This window comes from Biomphalaria glabrata, chromosome 18, assembly GCF_947242115.1.
Source record: "Biomphalaria glabrata chromosome 18, xgBioGlab47.1, whole genome shotgun sequence".
Taxonomy (NCBI): domain Eukaryota; kingdom Metazoa; phylum Mollusca; class Gastropoda; family Planorbidae; genus Biomphalaria; species Biomphalaria glabrata.
The window spans coordinates 10,888,314-10,911,053 of NC_074728.1; the positions used below are offsets into that span (position 1 = coordinate 10,888,314).

General features: G+C 36.2%; 3 protein-coding genes across 5 annotated transcripts in view; all 3 read left to right on the forward strand.

Annotated features, from left to right (window-relative positions):
• The first annotated feature begins 1,555 nt into the window (after window positions 1-1,555).
• Window positions 1,556-12,649, forward strand: LOC106072761 (putative ankyrin repeat protein RF_0381). Of its 3 annotated transcripts, none has more exons than XM_013233206.2 (2): window positions 1,556-1,730; window positions 8,561-12,649. In XM_013233206.2, the coding sequence occupies exon 2, from the start codon at window positions 8,618-8,620 to the stop codon at window positions 11,408-11,410; it is 2,793 nt and encodes a 930-aa protein (XP_013088660.2). In that variant the 5' UTR covers window positions 1,556-1,730; window positions 8,561-8,617; the 3' UTR covers window positions 11,411-12,649. The 3 variants fall into 3 exon arrangements, with proteins under 3 accessions (XP_013088660.2, XP_013088659.2, XP_013088658.2); XM_013233205.2 differs by lacking the exon at window positions 1,556-1,730 and adding an exon at window positions 6,672-6,729; XM_013233204.2 differs by lacking the exon at window positions 1,556-1,730 and adding an exon at window positions 6,694-6,768.
• A 1,799-nt stretch (window positions 12,650-14,448) lies between these two features.
• On the forward strand, window positions 14,449-17,305 carry LOC106072763 (uncharacterized). Its single transcript, XM_056017618.1, has 3 exons — window positions 14,449-14,468; window positions 14,635-14,672; window positions 16,289-17,305. The coding sequence occupies exons 1-3, from the start codon at window positions 14,449-14,451 to the stop codon at window positions 17,155-17,157; spliced, it is 927 nt and encodes a 308-aa protein (XP_055873593.1). The 3' UTR covers window positions 17,158-17,305.
• Window positions 17,306-18,876: 1,571 nt separating this feature from the next.
• LOC106058262 (uncharacterized) overlaps window positions 18,877-22,740 on the forward strand; it is a 40,052-nt gene continuing 36,188 nt past the window's right edge. Inside the window, exons 1-2 of the mRNA XM_056017821.1 lie at window positions 18,877-18,942; window positions 21,889-21,968. Coding sequence (XP_055873796.1) covers window positions 21,896-21,968 — 73 coding nt within the window. The 5' untranslated portion in view covers window positions 18,877-18,942; window positions 21,889-21,895. The remainder of the gene's footprint in view (window positions 18,943-21,888; window positions 21,969-22,740) is intronic.

Consider the following 22,740-nt stretch of genomic DNA (forward strand, 5'->3'; position numbering starts at 1 on the left):
CTTACACTGCAGCGTCCATAGCAACGAATGTCTTTTTCATGTTTTTTTTTTTTCTGAGCCATCTATGTGTAATATATTTAATCATTATTGTTGCTGACAGAATTGTCTTTATGTCTTTCTAGGTTTTTAATTAATTTAATGATTAACGAGAGGATGTTTACTAGTATTTAAACGAAGCTAGGGTATCAGCTAGTAGATTTATTTGCTTTTTTTTTTTCTTCTCTTTTTCACAAATGTTTTGTACACCAATAATCTGTGGTCTCAAGTATTATTCATGCAATAAACGTCAATGACATAAAGATCTACATAAATATGAAGGATTATTTGTTGTTGTTGTTGTTGTTGTTTGTGCCAAATTGCGGTATTTGGATAGTTCACTTTTGACATCTCAGTATCTCATAGTGTGTTGTTCTTTTTACGTTTGGGATGCTCCTTCGCAGTTGTAGAAACTCTACTTTCTAATCCAAACCTCCCGCAGGAATGGCAGCGGGGAGAGTATGTACCTGGGACAAGTTAATCCTCAACGAAAACACATTTATAAATTAAAAAAAAAAATCAACCAATCAGTTCATCAATTAGTTTAAAGAATTAATTTTATTTGTATGCAGAATATGTACAAACACAATAAGGTAACGGGAGATAAGCCTTGTTTAGATAATCAGGTGATAGGAATGGTAAAATACCTAGATTAAAATAAAATAAGATAATGTAAATATTATATTTAAGACCGTATGTTACCTATTAGATTATTTTAAAAATGTATGTATATTAATTAATTCTTAACCAAATATGTTAATGGATGTATTAATTAACATTGTCTTAATTACCAAATTTAGATTTAATTTTATTTCTATAAAAGTAGTAAATTGTCCCTCCCATTGTAGGAAAAGGTGAAGGTCTTTGCTTCTGCATTTCCACACGACAGTAGATTTTTATACACACACACACACTACGTAGGCATAATATGTACGAACGAAAACGCACAAAAAAGTTCGAAAACAATGTAATACTTTGTAATTGTCCTAAGAGATGCACTGTGTCTACGACTCCATCTGCCTGTCCGAACAAACTTATGTCTGGGAAAGATCCAAGCAGATGTAACTATCACATCCCTATTACCGATCGCTCGTAACACAAAACTCTCGAATTAGAAGCGAGGCCAAAGGCCGAGCACACCGTGCAAACTACCCCATATTCCTTCACTGTAAACTTGCCACATCATCCGCTTAGGTGTCCGACAAAAAAAAAGCGGCCCCCTGAGGATGGTGTGTGGATAGTAACATGTTTGTTGGGACTTTCTTCCATCTCTTGGAGTGCTATGGAATCAGTCCTTAGGCATCCCAACGTCCTAATGTGTTTTTTTTTTTTTTGTTGTTGTTGTTGTTTTTTTCTTTCTTATTGGACTAATACTACTAGTGTCCTATAAAGACCGTTTCCAACTGAGCACCACGGTTAGGTTGAGAATAATTATTTGGGACTTGTAATACTAGAATTAGATCTAGCTTTTATAAAAATCTGGCTTTGTCGTTAACGAAAATCTGGCAACAAAAGCATAGGAATTCGTGCTAAAATATTTTCCCGCTGTAAGACATAGAGTCTAGATCTATTTAGGTTTAGATTTTAGATCTAGACTATGATCTAGATCTCGATTTAGTCAGATTTCATAAATCAAGTTCCACTGTAGATCTTGATTCGAGGTTAATTTTTTATTATAACCTAGGCTATATGAGGTAGGTCTTAATTGTTTAGATCTATATGTTTACTTTAGCTCCTTAGTCAGTTAGTGACACTGACAAGTCTAAGCCTTAGCCTAAAGTTAGTTAGTCCATTGGATATTGGTCCATACTCCATAGTCATAAACTAGTTTAATAAAAGGCAAAAAGGTTAAAAAGAGTGACAAAAAACTTGGACTTGATGTTTAGGCCTATGTTTTATCACTTCATTTAGAAGACATTGACATTGAATGAGTGAATGACTAACTAGTCTAGATCTATTCTATTATACTATTTATAGATCTAGAATCTAGTAACTTACTAGAGTCTATGTAATGTATGAGATGGAATACTCATACTCATTGTACTATTAGATCTAGTCTAATGATCTAGAATCTAGATAATCTAGTAGTAATGTCCACTTTTAGATGGCATATTCACGTCTCTAAGTAGCCCTGGCAACCACTGGCCAGTTTTTTTTGTGTTATCTAATCTAGTGATCTATACTGACTATACTCTCGACTAGTAGATCTGGATCTACTGGAACTATTTCAATATCTAGATCCATAACTCTAGATCTATACTAATGTAAATGTAACTAATTAATACAATAGGCTATAAGTAGTATAGGCACAGTGCCACTATAGCCTAACTAAAATATTAGATCTAGACTTATGTCACCAAGACTGCTAAGACTAGATTTAGATCTGTAGTTAGATCCAGATCTAAAATAGATATAGAATCATAGATCTATGTCTATAGGGCCCATTTATCCTAGATTTAGAGACAAGAGTCTAGAACAGTGATGCCCAAAATACAGCCCGCAGGCTACATCTGGCCCGCGAAGTGGTTCCATCCCGGCCTGCCAAAATGTCGGCACAAAGTGTAGAGAACCAACCTCTGCCTCAAAAAAAAAAAAAAAAAAAAAGAAAGATTAAAAAATGTATCTTTACACAAGGGTCCTCACTATTTCTCTGATGGATTGGTGCCATGACCTTTTAAATTTGTACGTTTATGAAATGGGACTACCAGGAAAAGTGAATGGATCTTTACTTTTTTGTGAAACATGATAAGCCAACATGTTTGTTTTATAAGAAAGTGTAGCTGTTTAAAAGACAACATATAAACAGTATAATGAAACAAATTTGGCAGCATTTTTTATTTGATCTGCGAATAAAAGATTATTAAACTACACGTTCTGTATACACGAGCTTCTCATCAGATAGTTTCAGGTTCATTTCATCTCGTTATATATCTTTTTGTGGCCCGCAACATGATGTGTTATGTCTCTTATCAGTGGGGCTGATAAACATACTGCCACTATGTTTTAACCACATTTAAGAGAGATTCTAGGTAACAATGTTACACCTATACTTCTAATACTAGAAAGTATTTTATTAACTTACAATCTGATTATGATTTATAATTTAACTTTTTGATGTAAACTATCATAGTAAATAACTAGGCCTATATGTTAGTATCAATGCTTCCTTTAGTATAATTTAAACATAAATGTTATCAAAGATGACAACCCAAATCATATTGTGGCAGATGATGACATTATGTTATAACCTGACATTTCACTCTAGTATGTATTGCTTTTATTTAGCCCATATTTCATGCTTTTAGCATGCTCAATGTGCTGTTGTCCAATCTCTTTTGTGGACCAATCTGTTTGAGTCTGGATTCAAACTTGACCCCCACCCTCTCGTTAGGTGACCAAGTCATAGAGGTTTCTGACTCTCAGATCCCAATCTAGAATAAAGTCTTTTAACAAGTTAATGAAAAGAATTGTGTAAAGCATTTTATAGAGCTTTTTTTTTTTTTTGTTCATAATTTTAAGCCAATTAGAATTATGAAAATAAAGATGGATAAATAATAATTAGATAGTGATAGATTTTTTATGTTATTTTCAAGGTCTTTTATTTAAAAAATAATAACTTGTTGGATTATATATATAGCAAATTAAAGTAAAAACACTATTGTTACATATACTGGAGTTTGTTTTTGTGGTTTAGATTTGGTGGATTTAATAAATTTTTGGTGTATTAATATAATCCAACATTAAGAAAACGAAGGTCTTGAAATTCATTTTTGCTATATGCAAGAAGTATATTTAAAATAGTTTAGTCTTACTTGTCAGGGATTTTCGGAAGTATTTTCCCTATATATACATTAAAATCATTGATATTACTCATTTTTTTTACATAAATAAAATGTACATTTGAATATATAAGCAAATATTTGTTATTTATGAAAAAGAAAAGATGTATTTATTAAGCAGTTTTTAAATATTACTGTAATAGTGTAATAAAAAGCAATTCTTTTTTCTTTTTTTTTTTTTTTTTTTAGCACTACAAAAAAATGTAGGCTTGCAAAAATTACAAACAAGGCTTATCTATGAAAATTACTATACATTTTACAAATAGGCCTATATATTTCAGTAAATTACTAAGATCAATTTTTCAGTTGTTTAAAGCAGCAAAATGTGTGTAATGACAATATTATTTTTCTGTTTATCTAAATATGCTTATTTATTTTTTGAGAACTTTTTTTTTCTTTGTTTTCTAGTGCTGTTCTTTTAAACTTTATTTTTATACATGCCACCAGAAAAACAAAGTACAAAATTAGAATATCTTTTAAAAATCATTTCAGCATTAATAATGTAATCAGTTCTATTAACACATAACAGCTTTAAATAATTAGAGGTTTAAAGTGAATAAAATACATAACTGTCATAGTTAACAGCACATAGAAATGAGAGGTTTACCTACATATCTTTATCAAAGCATGGATGTTCCTTACTGTGAGTTTGTGGCTATCAGCTACAAAGTATTGATTCCTAAACTTAGAGCTAAATTTAGCCTAATTACTTTATGTGTCAAATTTTCTTTCTGGACAGCATAAAAATTAAATTAAGACAAAAGCAGTACATTATTTTTTAACATATCATTTTTTTGGAACAATTGGTGTATAAAGATCAACATTTTTAGCTTATTTATTGTTCTATGCAATCACCCCATTGGTAAGTACTATGATACCCTCTTAGACCCTGTTGAGGAAGTGACTTGCTTTGGCATGTTCACAAGACTGGTTGATGTTTTTATTGTATATTAGTTGTGTTTTTGTTTTTGCTATCTCTGTAAAAGCAAATAGAAATGTTCTTTTTGCAAGATTTTATCTGAGCTGATTGTTAGCTTAACCTTCACCTATCCTTTAGTCTATTGAACCATTGGAGCACCTCCATACATGATCTGTCGACCGTTTTCTCCATTCCTGTCGTCAGAATCTCTTTCAGTGAATTTTTCAGTGACATTCCTTGGTGTTGTCTTCCCATCGCTTCATCTATCCACCTCTTCTTCTTTTTCCTGGTACTGTTTCTTGAAAGAAGGTCTATTTGGGCCCTGATGACCTTGTGATATGGACATAAACTTTTAGTTTGTGCTTTTTGACAGTTGTCAGCAGGTCATCGTGAGGCCCAGTCGCCATTATGATACTTTACGAAATCTCCTCTTGCGGTCTTTATAAGTGAGACCTATGATCTTTCTATAGCATCTCAATTCCATTGCTAGGATCCTCCTCTCTAGTTCTGCAGTTAGCGTCCAAGATTTGCAAGCATACAAGAATGTTGCCATGACCAAGGAGCGCACCAGTCTGATTTAAGTGTCCAGAGTTATGCCTTTGTTTTTCCAGATTTTTTTGATCTTTGCAAGGGCATCTGTGGACTGTACAATTCTGACCAGTAATTCACCCTTGGTTCTTTCGTTTGAAACTACTGACACTTGCCAGCGTTTCGCCTCTAATACTGATGTCCAGTTAAAAACCCTGTTGGCTATTGGTCATTTTGTTTTTATTTTTGGCATTGATTTGCATAACATATTCTGCGGAAGTTTTGTCTATGCGCATCACCGAATCGGGTTGCTCTTCTTTTGTCTCTGCCAGATATCCGCAAAACGCAAGTTTGTAATTCTTTTTCCGCCAGAACTTTCGTAGCCTTCAAGAACACCCTCCATTATTCTTTCAAGGAAGAGGTTGAAAAATGTTGGTGAAAGTAGGCAGCCGTGTCTCATTCAAACTGGTTTTAAACCAGTTCCTGGTGTTATTGTTGAAGTACACTGCACTAGTGGCCTGCTTCTAAAGCTTCTGGATGACTTTAATCATGTTTTTTTTTGTATGTTGTACTTATTCATTGTCGTCCAGAGTGCTATAGGACAGACTCAGTCGAAAGCCTTCTTGAAATCAATAAAGAAATGAAAGTGGTTCGTTGGTGTTGAAGGTATTTCTCGCAGACTATCCTGAAGTTTAGGATTTGTTCTGTTGGGATGTGGTCCTGTCTAAAAATCTCTTTGTCGTCTGATATAATTTGTCTGCTATCGGTGTTAGACGGTTTAGAATAATGAATAATGTTTAACAGGACTTAACTGGAATGGCTTACGAGGCTGATAGTGCTGTTAGCATCTGGGGAAAAATAGCACTGAACACTTAATTTAGTAAATTAGGAATTAGTGTTAAACGTTTAACATTAATTTGGTGTTTACTTTTACCATAATCATGGTTTGGTGAATGTAATGCATGCTTTCTTGCTTACTGTAAAAACCTTTTGCCACTGAATTCCCCCCCCCCCAAAAAAAAAAAAAGGCTTACATTTTGGTTTATTTCAACAATGGAAAAATGTCGATGCATTGTATTTGTCAAACTGTGTTAGCCTTACTAAATTTGATTATCGAAAATTTAACCATAATTTAATGGACGTTTTCTTTTAAAAATTAATAAATAGCCTATTGATATGTAAAAAGAAAATTCACTCCACCATCACCCGTTCCATTGTTAGCCATGTACTCATTTATTGAGCAAAACTAAATATATATGTGATAAAACTATAAATACAATCATTTTTATTATGGTATTTTGTGTGTGTGTAGAATGTTTGTTTTCGCACCATGTATTTCAAGTGCATGTGGGACTAAAAGACATACACATAGTTGGAATGAGGAAAATGTAGCGCTAGTCTCCAGAGGTATCAATGGCGACATTTTGTCGTTAAAACTAGATAGAAGTGAGACTAAATCTCAACTTGTTTTTCTTTTCTTTTTATTTAACTGCGTTGATCCCTAGATTCTAGATATATTCCAGAAATAGTTCTAGATTAAAAATCTAAATGATAAATTTTATATAATTCTGCTTCTAGATTTTCAATTACATCTAGACTCTTGATTTAGATGATGATGTTTATTTAGATATGGAATTTATACAAATTTGCATCATTCTGAGAGAGATTGTCTTCCACCAAAATTAGACAGATCGAGATCTAAATTCTTTTCCAAAGTCTAGATCTAAGTTTCTAAGTCTAGACTAGATCTAGATTGTAATAGGCGCTATTTCATCATTTGTGGGAACATTTGGCTTTTTAAAATACGCCTTCAGAAACACGATTACATAACCTTACAACACACTATTAAGAATTATCATTTCGAATTGCCAGATTGTATTTACAAACAAGAACAAGTGATCAAATGGAAAAACGTGAAGGAAAATATTAATTCGATAGTCAACGTCTACAGACAGCACTAGAAACATAAGCTGCTTTTTCTTTTCTCTATAAAATAGAAATGTGTCAATGTGTGGTTTTCAGCGACAGAAATAGTTCCATTGCACTAAGTATTGAGTAGCTGCTAGAATGCTTGACGATGAATATAGAACCTTGATAATTAGTGCTTATGTATAATAAGCATTACACATTAGGTTTGTTATTTTACTATAGTTTAGGGCATGCCCAGACATTTCATGTCTTTGAGATGACATATGTCGCTATGGTGGCCTTGGTCATTTAAAGGAGGACTTGTAGTTGTTTTTTTAATTGTATAACATTCATAATTATTTTTATTCTTTATTTTTATATCTTTATTTATGGTGATCGGAGTAATGCTTCTTCTTCTGAGTTTTCATTACAATGTAGTAGGGTTCAGATATTTTGTTCTATATCTGAGATGTATATTGAACTGGTTTCTAGACCAGGCAGATCTCCATACAGTTTATACAGAAAATGGGTTCTGGGGCGAGTATGCTGTTCAGGCTTTGATGACTTATACAGTTTTGATGACCCTGGTTAGCGTTGTCTGGTAACACTCTACAAGATCATGTTTCACTAGTGATTTAATTTAATGTATTTTAGTAAACAACCGTTCCTTTTCGGATAGGGAACAAAAAAAAAGCAACTATTGATTGTTACTTGGCAAGACTCAAGTTATGATACAATCTTGCTCTTTTCTATGTGGACGCTTATATCATGTCTTAGAGCACTTGACATTCATCTCTTAGTGCTATTAGCAAATGTTAGGTTGGTAGTTTTCTTTCAATTAAATGTGCATAAACATTCCATGTGTGTTCTTTTATTTATCGGGAGAGGTTGTCATTTTCATGCGTAATATAATTATCTAAACATTTTTGTTTCCTCACTTTAAAAAAAATGTTAAACTCCCTTTTAAGCCCAAAAGAGTTTGGGACAGATTATGTTTTGATGTCATACTGGCCGAGAAGGAATGCGCTCGGTTTTTGGAACGACGCCTCGAATTCTTGATCGTTACTTGACGGCTCTGATTTTCAGAATTGTATCGGCTTCTCTGTGTCTACATATTATGAAATGGGTCATGTAGTAATTTTTAAAGTGTAGAAGTTGTTAGTCTTCGTGCAGGCCATATTCACCGTCATTAATCGTTGACGACATGAAGGAAGTAGGCCAAAGATAATATTTATTGTTAACAATAGATTGACGATATGGTTTAATGGTTTAATTGATTGATTTATAACAAACACCAAGTGTTACATATTTAATTTGATATTGTTCACAGGTTATTTCCAAGTGAACAAAGAAGCGTCTGTTTGACCCCCAGCTAAAGCATCCCAGAATGGCAGAATCTGTATCCATTAATTTAGGCACTCCACCAAACAAGAAGGTCGGAGCAAGTGCTAAAGATTTATTAACATGGCCGTACCATAAGATCGTTCGTTTGTTCGACAATGGTCAGAAGGTGCTCCTCAAGCCAGAGCCAGACTCTGATTACTCTTATTCTAAAAACCAACGAGTCGTGAAATCAGCGAAACGAAAGCAACAGTTGGAAAATGAACAAAACTTAGAAAAAGAACTTTGCGCAGAAACCAAGAGCAGATGTCAAAACAATGGACCAGAAGACGAGAAGTTGATGAATGCAGTGACCATGGAAAGATATAAAGAGGCGGAGGACATTTTATCGAGCCAGACCATGGTGTGTTCTCAGGAAGCTCTGGACAGATCATTCATGATTGCAGCCTACAACGGTCAGAAACTTGCACTCGTTCTGCTTCTTAATTATAAAGCTAATCCGAATTGGGTAGATAAAAGCGGGAACACTCCTCTGATGGTATGTGCCCTGAATGGGTTCTTGGAAATAGTTAGAATTTTGATCGACAATGGAGCCAATGTGAATGAACAGAACAGTTCTGGAGACACGGCTTTGATCTTATCCATTAGAAAGTCGGGCTCTGCAGAAATGGCTCGTTTGCTGTGTACACCTGCTAACGTCAATCTAAAAAATAAAGATGGATACACTGCTCTAATGAAAGCAGTTGACACTGGAGACCTAGGCACGTTAAACGTCTTAATTTTCAATGGCGCCAACACATCTGACGTCAGAGAGGGAAAGGCAATCACAGAAATGGCCGAGCGAAAGGGAATACTGAAGTTTCTTAACGTTTTTATTGAATGTAAAGCTTCTAAACAACCATCTATAATCGGTGCAGTCAAAAGCAGAGATTACTCTATCATTGCGACGTTTCTTACCTTTGATAAAAACTGTGTTAAAATGAGAAGTTCAAACGGAGAGTCTGCATTGGAGGTTTTGCTAGATTTAGTTTTATCTGAGCACAATGGTCTGTCGTCTGCTGATAAAGAGATATGTAAACTTTTGATCCTTAATGGAGTTGATGTCAATTTAAATAAAACAAAATTCAAAGTTGGAATAAATCAGAATAAAGGTGACAGCCCCTTAGTGAAAGCTGTTCAAACCGGTGACCTTGACTTAGTGAGGTGGCTTTGTTTCAAAAGTGCGGACTTGAATGAAATAATTTGCTTTGAACAGTTGACACCTTTAATGATGGCTGCCAAGGAAGGTTTCGTAGACATTGCCTGTTTTTTACTCTCCAAACAAGCAAATGTTGAAGTCAAGGGTAGAGAAGGAACAGCTCTAGACATAGCTGTCAAATACAAAAAAATGGAATGCGCCAAAATTCTTCTAGAAGAAAAAGTCAAAAGAGGACTGCTTGATGCCTGCAAGACAGCTATAGAGTACAAGGAAGTCTGCTTAATGGAACATCTTCATGACAAATTTACTCTTGACAGTAAAGAGGTCCGCCTGATGGAGTGGACTATAGAGTCAGGTAGCAAAGAGATTTTGAATTTTCTTATTTCAAAAGGGGCAGATGTGAATTCAAAAATTTTAAAACGAAGTCCCAATTCTTCTACTCAAGCACTCAACTTTGTCTACCCTTTGCACTTGTGTGTGGCCAATGAAAATCTCGACCTGATCAAAGAGTTAGTACAGTCTGGGGCTGATGTCAATATCGTAGACGCCAACGGAGATACGCCCCTCTTTCACGCATGCGCTAAAAACAGTTTGGGGATTATAAACTATTTATTATCAAATGGCGCTAAAATTAATGCTCAGAACAATTTCGGCAAAACTCCTATGTTTGTGGCAGTAGAGAAAAAACAGCTGGAACTTGTGAACGTGTTACTGGAACATGGAGCTGATATAAACATTTGTGACGAGGCCAAAGATACGCTAGTGTCCAAAGCTATCAAGTGTCAAAGTTCAGATATCGTCACCCTTCTGTTGAACCGCGGCGCAGACACGAATGCCATCACAAAAGATGGAGATACGATTTTAACGCTGCTGCTGAAGACTCTGAAGAATTCGTTCGAGCGGGAGAAAGTGGAGAACATATTTAAGAGCTCTCTCCAACAAACTGTGGACATCAACAGGAAGGACGTTCACGGAAACACGGCGCTGATCATCGCCTGCAAACCGGAATACACCTGGCTCGGGGCGGCAAGACTCCTCTTGGAACAAGGTGCCGACGTCAACATAATTAACGATCGTAACGAGTCCGCTCTATCGGTTACCTTGTCGAAAGGGGATCTCGACCTGACGAAACTTCTTTTGGAGAACAAGGCGACTTTTCATTTGCCTGCGCACTGCCAAGAAGCGGTGCACTTGTTCATCACCGAGAATCGCCCAGAGATCATCCCGCTAGCACTGGGCCAAGGCGTGTATCCGTTTCTGATCAAGCCGACTTTCTCTTGTGGACATATATTTCATTGTATCCACATGTTCGGTAACACCGATCTGACGCCTCTGACACTGGCCCTGCTGGAAGGACGCTCTTCCGTAGTTCTTTATTTAATTCGGACACGTTTCCTGACCAAATTTGACATCACAGATATCTTGAGCAAGTGCCTTTCCCGAAACACTATTCTGCAAAAGAAAAAAAGCGAACTGTTCAAGAACCTGCTCTCTCTGACCACCCTCAGCTTTGTCCAAGTCTCTGATTCACTCGGCGCTACGCCAGACAGGGAAATAAAAGTCAACCAACTGCCACTGCCGAACAAAATCAAAGAACAACTTTTGTTTCGAAATTTGAAAGTGAAGATGGAGTCACCCTAAATTTTTCATGCGTACATCAATTGTTTCATGGGGTATTCTAAATGTTTCATGGGCACTTCAAATATTTCATGGTACCCTGAATTTTTCATGCCTTTTTTTTTTTTTACTTCATAATAATTTGTTCATTTTATGAAAATGTAATAGTTTTGACACTTGTCTTAAAAAGTAAAGAACTTGTAAGAGATGTTTGGCTTGCAGTATATAGTTTTATCTCGCACTAGTACATAAGTTATATCTACTCAAATGCTGTTGTTTTTCCCTAGTCAAGTGTGATATGACTCGTTTGTGACAAACTTTCAATGATCCACATGGAGGTCATACACTAGATTGATCTTTACATTGAAATTGCCATCTTAATAAATGGCTTATTATTTATCGTAGGTCTAATTAATTAAAAGCTATAATAAATTGTAATATTTAGAAAGAACAGTAAATGCCGTGTATTTACTGTGTAAACTTAAGGAAGCCATATTTTAAATTGTTCTAGATTTTCGGTTGTGATTATTTTGTAGGCCATTTCTCGCATATTTTATCTATTATTTTAGATCCTTATTACCAGAGATTCCATTTCATTTTGTTAAAGCTTATTTTTGTTTGTTTGATGAATGCCATTGAATGATCAAATTGGGTTCCAAGACTTGGATGTCACGTGGTAGTCAGGATGACGTTTTTTTTTAAACGTCTGCTTCTATTGTTTTTGTTGTCCAAGTCTCTGGCGTTCTTTCAGAACTGAAGATTGGTTCGTTCTTTTCAAATCTTTTGTAGGACGGCAGGGTTCGAACTGAGATCATCAAATCACGACAGCACTGCTTGATCTGTGACACTGTTCTCTCTAAAAGGAAGACATATTTTTTTAATTACATTCGCATGTTTTGTTTCAGTGCTTCGATGATTACACATTTTAAAAATTTTGATTCTTCGGTCTCAAAATGTTCCTCTACTTACAATCATTGATAATGTTTCAATAGTTTCGCCTGTGTGTGTGTGTATTTGTGTACCGGTACTCTAGATATCCTATTGTTGAACATGTCCATGTTTGGTTCAGCATGACATTATGCTACAGTTGTTGACAGATGTGTGTTACAGACTACAAGAGATTGCCTAAGGGTATGCATGAAGGTAGAGCCGCATCTGATGAAATAATTCACAACATTACACTGATTGTTTTGTATATTTTTTTACGAACTTTTGAACACTGTTCTATTTGCATTGTTGATTAAAGAGAATTTGTTTTTTAAATATGCATTACAGTTATGTCTACGTTAAGTCATTGTAACGACATTTACGCTTAGTGTAGTGTTCATGTTGAGTTCATAGACCTGTCTGTGCTGCAGTGTAAAATGTTCATTATAATAACGAGTGTCAACGGAGAAACTCTTTTTTATGGAAGGGACAGCTAAAGAAAGCGCCTGCCGATATAAATCTACAGACGTCAAATGAAACAAAAAAAAAAAAAAGAAACGGCGAAAAAATAGAATTACACTATTTATTAAAAACCCCACCGTCGACAAATAACTGAAATTCTTATATCGCAATTTCCGAACTAAAGACAGTCAACATAGAGTTATAGTGCTCTACTATGTTTGAGATCTGATCCAAGTTTCGCAATCTGTTCTCGGCTGCCTAGTTTACCTATGCCTAAGGCCGGCCCCTGCTCACTACATTGAGCTATCTTCCCGCGCCTAAAGTATTTCTATGGCACTGAATTGTCGATTTTGAAAAAGCTTTTGATAGTGTCGATAGAGAATCTATTTGGACTGTAACGAGACATTACGGGATCCCCAATACAATAATAACCAAAATCAAGAACCTTTATGATGGTTTCACCTGCCAAGTAACCCACTGTGGCAAATTGTCAGAGGAATTTCCAGTCACAACAGGAGTCAAACAGGGATGTCTTCTTTCACCACTCCTGTTCCTTCTAGTATTGGATTGGGTAAAAAAAAAAAAGAAGCCTACTATAACGCAGGGAAAGGAATCCAATGGACTCTCACACAAAAGCTAGAATTCACTGATGACATAGCCCTATTATCACACAGACTACAGGATATGCCAGAAAAGGTCACAGCTTTAAGCGAAGTAGGAAAAAGAGTAGGCCTCAAAATAAACCACCAAAAAAACAAAAGTACTTAAAGTAAACAAAAAAATGGAGACATAGTACTGGATTCTCAGATCATAGACCAAGTAGAAAATTGTATATACCTTGGGAGTGTAGTCAGTATATCAGGTGGAACAGATGAAGACATTAAACGCCGTATAAATCTAGCGCGTCAGACATTTACACGGCTAAGACCAACCTGGAAATCTCCTCACATCTCAAACAAGACTAAACTAAGAATCTTTAACTCTAATGTCAAGGCTGACCTACTGTATGGTTCTGAAACATGGAGAACAACTGAAGCCACAACAAAAAAAAAATACAGACCTTCATCAACAGATGCCTGAGAAATATCCTAAAAATACACTGGTATGAGAGTATAACACCAAACTGTGGGAGATGAGTGGACAGAAAATTATAGAAGTGCAGATCTTAGAGAGGAAGTGGAGATGGATTGGTCACACCAAGATACCAGCAACAGAGCTAGGCAGGCCTTAGAGTGGAACCACCAGGGAACAAGACGCAGGGGAAAGACCAAAAAGAACATGGCGACGCAGTGTACTTGAAGAAGCAGAGAAGACCGGGAAGAGATTGGAAACCATCAAAAAACTAGCGAGAGACCGTGGAGGGTGACGTATTTTTGTCGAGGCCCTATGTTCCATGAGGAACTCAAAAGAGTGATGATGATGATGATTCAAGGAACTGATGCCAATTGTTATATGATTTTTTACCTTCATGTTTTTATTACACACTGGTGGATTGGATAAAAATGTTTTAATATAGGGACATTTTACATCTGCAGCAACCAGACAGAAAGTTTTTTTTTTAGGCATTCATATCTGCTGGCTGGCTTATTCTTTTACTTCTTTAAATGACATTCTATTCATAGATACTAAAGACACATTTCTGAATGGAACTATTACCTATTGTTGAGTGTAACATGGAAGAAGTAGATCAACTGTTCTAAGTACATCCAAACTTCATGGACGGAACAAGTCATTGATTTAAAAAAAAGATCAAGGATTCTTCATCCGATCGAACGTTAGACCGCAATTCACTTCAGCGGTAAACTTTCCGCTGCGATTTGTTTGCTTTGTTTTTTGGTCGAGATAATTGCATGTCATAGATTTGAGGTGTCAAGCAGCCAGGCATCGGCACCACCAGGTAAACACAACAGATTGTTGCATCCGTCGCAATTTACGTACCACAATTTAACGCTGAGAATGGGAGATAATTCATTAAAGATTAAGTGCCAATAAGATCTCTTGATTGGTTTAGATCTTCCATTGGAAATAATATTGACGAAACGATTAAGATGTTTATTGTGTTTATCCAAGCGTGACAAATGATTTAAAATTATGCTACCCCGCTTTTATTTGTTCACGGTTTTTCCCCCTAAGTTTTGTTTGCACCTGAGCCTGTTTAGTAGGACACCTGTACACAAGTTCAGTGCGTACAACTGCACTAGAATAACCCGTTTGACGTCTGCTGGATTCATAACGAGGTTTTAATCTTTACTGCTACGCAACCATTTCTTTTTCGTTAACGGAAACAATTATTGTAAACTATAGAATCTAACTAGACAGCTCTGACTACATCATTCGAAGTTGAAACTTTGTCCCACTATTAGTATAATATAAGTAATAGTTTGATTCTAACATTAAGTCCTTACTAAAAAATACACTTATTGAAACCTGGATTGGTTGTCATTAATTAGTATTAATTATACAGAGATTGTCTTTACAAATGTACCGGTATAAGTATAGCTTACACAAAGTTGTGTCTGAGAAGCGACCCTCTATAACACAGAACTTACTATAAGTGGTATCTCTAGTACCAAACGAATCGTAGTTACAGAAGTCAAACGATGGAGTCAAGTTTCAGTACTAATGAGTCCACAAAGCTAACTGGTAGTTCAGAATATGGTGGACAGATTGACCAACGTTTTATGGTGGTCACCATTTTTACAAACCTAGCAATTAGCGGAGTAATCTCTGGTTTTGGAATTGTGGCTAATGTAATTAACATTATCATCTACTATAGACAGGGTGAGTTGTTGGTGACAAGTCTGGAACAACAAGACCTCTTTCTTTCTTTCTCTCTCTCTCTCTCTCTCTCTCTTTCTTACACACACACACACACACACATAAACCATACATATGGGGTTCTTCTATTCTTTCAATATACTTTTAAAGTTAATTACAAATCTTATATCAACTCACTCTGTCTGTCCTTCTATCGGTCTGGTTAAAAGTTTGAACATGTTTTTTTCCTCCATTTTCCATTCTCGGATCAAGCTAAAACTTTGCACAATAATTCATTGGACTTGATAAGACATGGTGCAATCGAAATTATTAAACAATTTGTTAATTAATTGCTGGTGATTAATTATTTTGTTTAATTTCTAAATAAGGACAATAAATGCTTATTAATGAGAGATGTGGATATAAATATATATTGTATTGAGTCCCCTTATTACGTTTTGACACGTTTTTCTCCCACTCCTGTTCTCGGGATCAAGTTGAACTTTTGCATAATTAATCATAGTCGATAACAATACACGAATCAATCCAAAACTTAACTAATTAATTTTATTTTTATTTAAATATGTTTTGTATAACTGGTGGCTAAACCCTGTAATTTTCAGATAACTGGCAGTAATTAGCGGTTATTTCCCCTAGAAGAGCTTTGGTTTTTTAAAGTATTCTTTTTTTTCTATTGCTTGATTTAGTATTTCACTTAGGAAAAGTTCTAAAACATTGAAACTTGTTTTTTAACAGGCTTTAAAGATACGGTGAATATCTCTCTCCTTGGTTTGGCAGTGTCGGATCTACTTTCTTTAATAACTGCTCTTTGGGTGGCCATATGCTGGAACCCGTTAATGTACTACGCCGACCTGCCCTTCATTCCAGAAGACGTAGATTACTTGACCGGAAGTCTACCCCACCTTCTTTTCACTCGCGTCACTGCCTGGATTACGGCATTCGTCGCCCTGGAGCGCTGCCTCTGTATCGCCATTCCTCTCCACGTGAAAACCATCGTCACGCCTTCGAGGGTCGCGATCTACATCGTTTGTACTTTCGTGGTGGTGACCGGAGCTCAGGCAGGGTCCTTCTACACCAGCAGCCTGGAGTGGGTGTTCAATAGCTTAAGGAACAGGACGATCATGAGCCGTGTGTGGAGAGAAGGCAGCCAGGAGATCGAGAGCATTACCTACTCGGTCAATCTGGTCTTTCCTTTTGGATCTTTCATCATAGTCGTCGTCTGCACCGCCATCTCCGCCATCCAGCTCAGGCGGAAGTCCAAATGGAGGATGAAAACGACGATGGCGAAGTCAACGCGAAAGGACAACGAGGCGGACGTTGTGTCCAAGGAGAAAAAGGTTATTAAACTTGTGGTCATGATCTCGGTCATCTTTATCGTCAGTTTCCTGCCGTCCAACATCATCCACATCACCTACTGCAGCATCGCCTCTCAGCCAGAGCTGGTCTACTTCTACTGGCCATATCTTAGCATATCCTATTCCTTTGTCAAAATCCTGGAAGCTTTCAACGCCAGCATCAGCATCGTCCTGTATTACGTCATGAGCTCAAAGTTTAGGAACAACTTCTACGTTTTATTTGGCGTCAAGACAACATTCAAAATGTAGGCATGAAAATAAACTGATTCCATTCAATAGAGCGCTGTGTTTAGTCTTGCTATATGCTGGAAGTCTTTAACCTGATTAATGTCACACAACGATTTTAGTTAATCAATTAAAAGAAATAAGAATCTTGCATTGGAACAGTCTAAACCAATGACATGTTTTTCAGTTGTATTTTATTTCAAGTTCTAACCATTAGGCTGTCAAACTCTTCATAGTTTTTTACTTATTTTTTTGTCTTTAACTTTATCATTGAGAGAGAAATATCAAAAAAGGGGAAATGAACGCAAATGTGAACACACCAGAGATAGGAGTCAGAAAATACAACAACAACAATTTCTCCTTTATATAATTTATATAGCGATTATTCTACTCGTAATAACTAATGAATGCTAGATTTAAAGAAAAAAATTCCCCCCCCCCCCTGGATAAGCGATTGAATAAATCTGCTAAGCTTTTAAATCTAGACTTACAAATATTTCTGAACATTAATTTATTTAACTCTTCAATAAATAGGGGCTCACAATAATTGTGCACCGGACGGTACGATGGTCCCGAGTTCGAAACCAGCCGTTGTCATCTCCCCGTCCTGCAAATGGTTTGTGATAAGACGTAGTCATTTTTGACAGAATGTTCGAAGCTTAAGTCAAATCACATCGTGTGGTGTTTATAATGCGGTATTCGCAGGGCCGGCCTTACGGTATTGCGAGGCCCAATTTTGTTTTTTTTTACAAAACCAACTATTTCTGCTTGCATCATTATATCAACGTTTTTATAATACTTCTACTCGAGTACTTTCCATTCTATATTCCAATCGTATTTCTGATAATGGTTTGACAGACGGACCTTAAAAAAGAGCTTTCAAAAAAACAGTTCATCTGTTCGTAAGCAAAAAGTGTGTAAATACGCTGCAGGGTTCCAAGTAGTGTCATGGCGTTTTAGATATACCTCCAAGAATAAGTTTAAAATTATGGCGCTCGTGAATTTCTTTCCAAGCGTATACGATAGAAATATGTTTAAGCTATAGCATTAGTTAATTAAAGTTACAAAATAGTAGAGATCACTAAATATGTTAACCCTTTAAGTCATACATCTTTAAAAACATGTTATAAGAGCCATGACTGATAGTGATATGCTAAGTGTAATTTGCGGGGTCTTTGCCAGACACGGTCCCAATTTGGAGCAATCGATACAATCGGCCAAAGGTCGGCCCTGCGTATTAGCCTTCATCAAATCAATTCTACTTGATATGGTTGTATTATTTCTTAATTTTCATTACATATTTCCGTATAGCTTGCTTTTCGTTATTCAATTGAGCTGAAAATTGCAATATGTATATATACATATACAGGGCTTTTTTGTGATGGTACGTACCGGCACTTTTTGAAAAAAATATTACTTTTCTTGTATTTTAACGTAAATTATTAATTTTCAGTAAAAAGTTAGTCAATCAAGTACTGAGTACCGGAACCTATTTTATTTGCAAAAGAGCTAAACGTCTATGAGTTTACTAAAAGTCTCCGGATACAACAAAAGCCTTGCAATTTATGTATTGGCCTCCATGTTCAAAAGTCTCCTTGGTAAGACTCATTCAGTAAAACAAAAAGCTGAACACTGAACCATTTTCTGAGACCATAGACATAAATAAATATATCTATGTCAGAGACTTTGTTTGTAATGATCTCAAAGTAGCATTTTTTTAATTTCTAGTCCGATTCTATGGATACGAAACGGAAGTAACATTCTACGTAGTTTTGCAAACAATAAGTTTAGCCAAGTTCCTTCTTCCTTGTAATATTTATATTTGACTTTTAAAAACACCATGTCGATTACTAATTTCTAGATCTAATTTGTAGATTTCTATTTCTTTTGGTTTTCTAAAGGTTTGCAATATTCTAAAACTGTTCCATTAAGATATAAGAATTAAAAATAGCAAGAATAAAAACGTGTAAGCCAGTCTTACTTCTACTACTCTTAAAAAGGCTCTTACTCTTAGTCCTAGTCAAGATCTAGATCTAGATCCAGGTCTATCGTTCGATTATATGATAATAACATCTAACATAGGCTTAATGTTATTTTAAGTCGACTCGGGAAGAACTGGCTCTGGAGCCTTGACTTTCTTGGCTCTGACTCAGTTAAAATCTTTAGACCAGTTTGTAGTGTTTGCAATTTTGATGCGGAGGCCATGGCAGTCTGTGAAGCTTTAAAAGTCCTCGACTCGGCGATGGACATTTGAGGGCAACACAGATTGTTGTGGTCACTGACTCAAAACCTGTACTACAGGATTTGAAGAGTCTTGGATCATGTCCCCCCAATACATACACTGTCATCATGGCTTCATACAGCATAAATCAACAATATGGCACAATCCAAAAATAAAATAGAAACTTGGAAAAGTAGTTTGGAGTCTGGGAGCACATGTGATGCCCTGACCGCATTCCTCCGTGGTGGAGGCTATGTGGGCCTGAGCAAGCTGTTATAGCACACTGCAGGACAGGCCACTGTCCTGTCGGCTCATATTTCTCACGGCTATGGCCAAACATCGACTCACGGTTCCCCTGCTTCGTGGAAGAAGAAGAAACCGTGTCTCAAATTATTTCTGACTGCCCCAGACTTGCTGATCTCCGTTTCGACAGGTCTGGGAAACCAACTATTTTCGACCTGTATGGTGACATTTATGCACTACGCTAAACAGCAGGGTTTCTATCCAGGACCTTTGCAAGAGAGGATTTGAAACTCTCAAGCCCTCACTCAAATGGAGTTTGATAATGATGATGATATTAATGTTTTTACAGCTTAAATCAACTTTTGACATTTTTATCAGCAGTTGCCATTAAAGCATTGACATGAAGTAGAAACAATCTCAATATCTTTTAACGGTACGGCTTACATTTTTTTTCAGCCAGGGTAGCCTTGGTTTAACTTCTCATTGTGTTAGACTATAGACTTCATTAGAGGACGGATGCTGAGTGGTAAAGCGCTTGGCTTAAAAACGGGGATGGCGGGCTCGAAATCAGATGAATACTCGGATTTTTAATTTTGGATCTTTAGTAGGGGAAAGTAAAGCCACTGGTGATTGTACTGGCCACATGATACCCTCTTTAACCGTGGGCCACAACAGTTGAACTTTGCATCATTTATAGGTGTAGAAGGGAACCTTGGGACTTCAAATTTTAAACTTTAAACGTTACTACAATTTGAAAAAAACATACATTCCTCCCCCTAAATAGGTTCTACTCATAGGTAGGCAAAGGTGAGCTTATTAAATGGTGCTTAACTGATAAAACGTAATGAATGCCTGAACTAATGATACGTTTCTGAATCTTTCTTTTTAGAATCCAATCCTTAGACCTCTGTAAATATTTCAGGAGCGCATCTGAAAACTTATCGATCTGTGAGATTATAATAATTCTAGCTTTTATGTAGCGCTACTTTCATGCTTATAGAATGCTCTGAGCGCTATGGTCCAATCTCATTTGTGGGCCAGTGGAAGAGGGGGTATCTGGGAGAAGGAAAAGGTTTTTCAGTGCTGCCTTTAGGCGCTCAGTAAACACAACTCTGCTCGAGTCGGATGTCGAATCTCGAACCTTCTTCATAGATAGACAAGCAAGTTAAAGCGTACTTAGCCTCTCGACCACGCTACCCATTGCGTGTAAGATTAACATAATTATTAATTGTGTACGACGCAATGGATCTTTTTAGCGGCCCCCGAAAGGGGAGAAGACGCTATTAGTTTTGTGCGAAATGTCTGTCCGTCTGTCCCGTTTAGATCTCGTAAAATAAAAAAGATATTGAAAATCCGACATCACAATATTTTAGACCATTCAAAGTTCTGATGCAACAGCTACTTTTTTTTTCTGAAAGCGAAAAATCTAATTTTTAAAATCAGTTATGCAAGCATTTTTTTAAAGAGAAAAAGCTAATTAGTAAGCATTATAAGTTAGACCTAATATAAAACGAATAGTAATCTTGCAAACTTCATTTTCCGAAACAATTTTTATTTAAAGGAATTTTTTTTTTTTTTTTTTAGGTTTCTTTGACCTGCGGGATCTACTGTAGAAATTAAAGAATCTAGCATTTAGCTGTCTTTATGTTTGGGGCTATAACCTACATTAAATGGCATTTATTAAAGGTTACTTCAATGTTTCTAAAAAAAAAAAATTTCCCTTTTTTTTCCATTCAAAAACTCCTACGCCCCCCCCCCCCTTTAGCCAGCACTGGGTCTTGGAAGCGCCGTGAGCTCCCACAATGGGTTCGGGGGGGGGGGGGGCGAGATATTAAGGATGTCATGGGGAAAAAATAAAAAAAAAACAACAATGATAATGCAATTTTTGAGTTTTTCTTTACATATATATTAACAACATGTTTGGAATCCTAATTTACTTAATGAATGTTCATTAAAACTAGTCCGTTTAGTTTGTTGTTTTCTTTTAATCGAAAAAAAGCTTTCGTAAACAGTGTTACTAGAAAATAATTATTTCTGGGGAGAGTATTGGAGGATGAGAGCAAGTTTTTTCTCTATCCAGTAATAGGACTGGGATACTGCTAAATGCTTCACTAGCGTGGTCCGGGGGGGGGGGGGGCCTCTGCGCCAGAAGCTTTCCTGCGTTACTCCCAGTTTTGAAAGACGGGTTACCACCGTCTTTACAGCATTTATACAAAGGTCATTGAGACCTACTTAGCGCTTTAAGATTTATAATGTTGAGTCTCATTAATGTAAACAAAAAATGTTTCTAGTGACCTGATGTGCAGCATGTACCTGGATTTAAAGAAACTATTGTTTCTATCTATGGTCAATATCGGAATATCAGCACAAGGTAATGATAGTTTAGCAGACCTGTTATTTGTTTTTTTTAGATGCAATCTGAATAAAAAACAAAAAAAAATATGTTCAGTGCGTTACAACCCATCACGCTTAAAGTATGGTGTCCCCCTACTTAGTGTCTGTCTAAAAATCTCAAATTTAGAATTTATTTTCTTGATTATCTGAAATATTTTGGTCTCGTGCCTGTGAGGTTTGACTTCTGAAATGGGTGTTGTCTTGTTTAAATTTCAAATGGAGCCTAGTAACGTTAAATTAAAAATTAGCTTAGAGTAAGGGTTAGGGTAAAGGTTGTGTATGTCGCATATACTAAATCCAACTTCAACCGCTCTCATAAAAAAAATGATTGGACCAAAGTGCATTAACCATGCCTTAGGAGCAGTGCCGGATTTAAGTAGTTCGAATCATTCGGGCGTTTCAGGAGGTTCCTATCTTTTTTTTTTATATGGGTTTAATTAATTTAAGAGTAATGACACTAATTGAAAAAAATGGAAGGACTGAGCGGTAGAGGGATTGGCTTCTGAACCGAAGGTACAGGGTTCAAATCCTGGTGGAGGCTGGGATTTTTTATTTCGGATCTTTTGGCACCTCTGAGTCCTACCAGCTCTAACGAGATACTAAACAGAGAGGCTGTAGTAAAAATGCTCTGTAAAACAACTGTAAAATGGATATGGATCAGCGTAATGAGACCAAGAAAGGTTTAAAAAAAAACACCAAAAAATGTTACTTCTTTCTAATGCAAGGCACACTTATGTCGATATAATCTC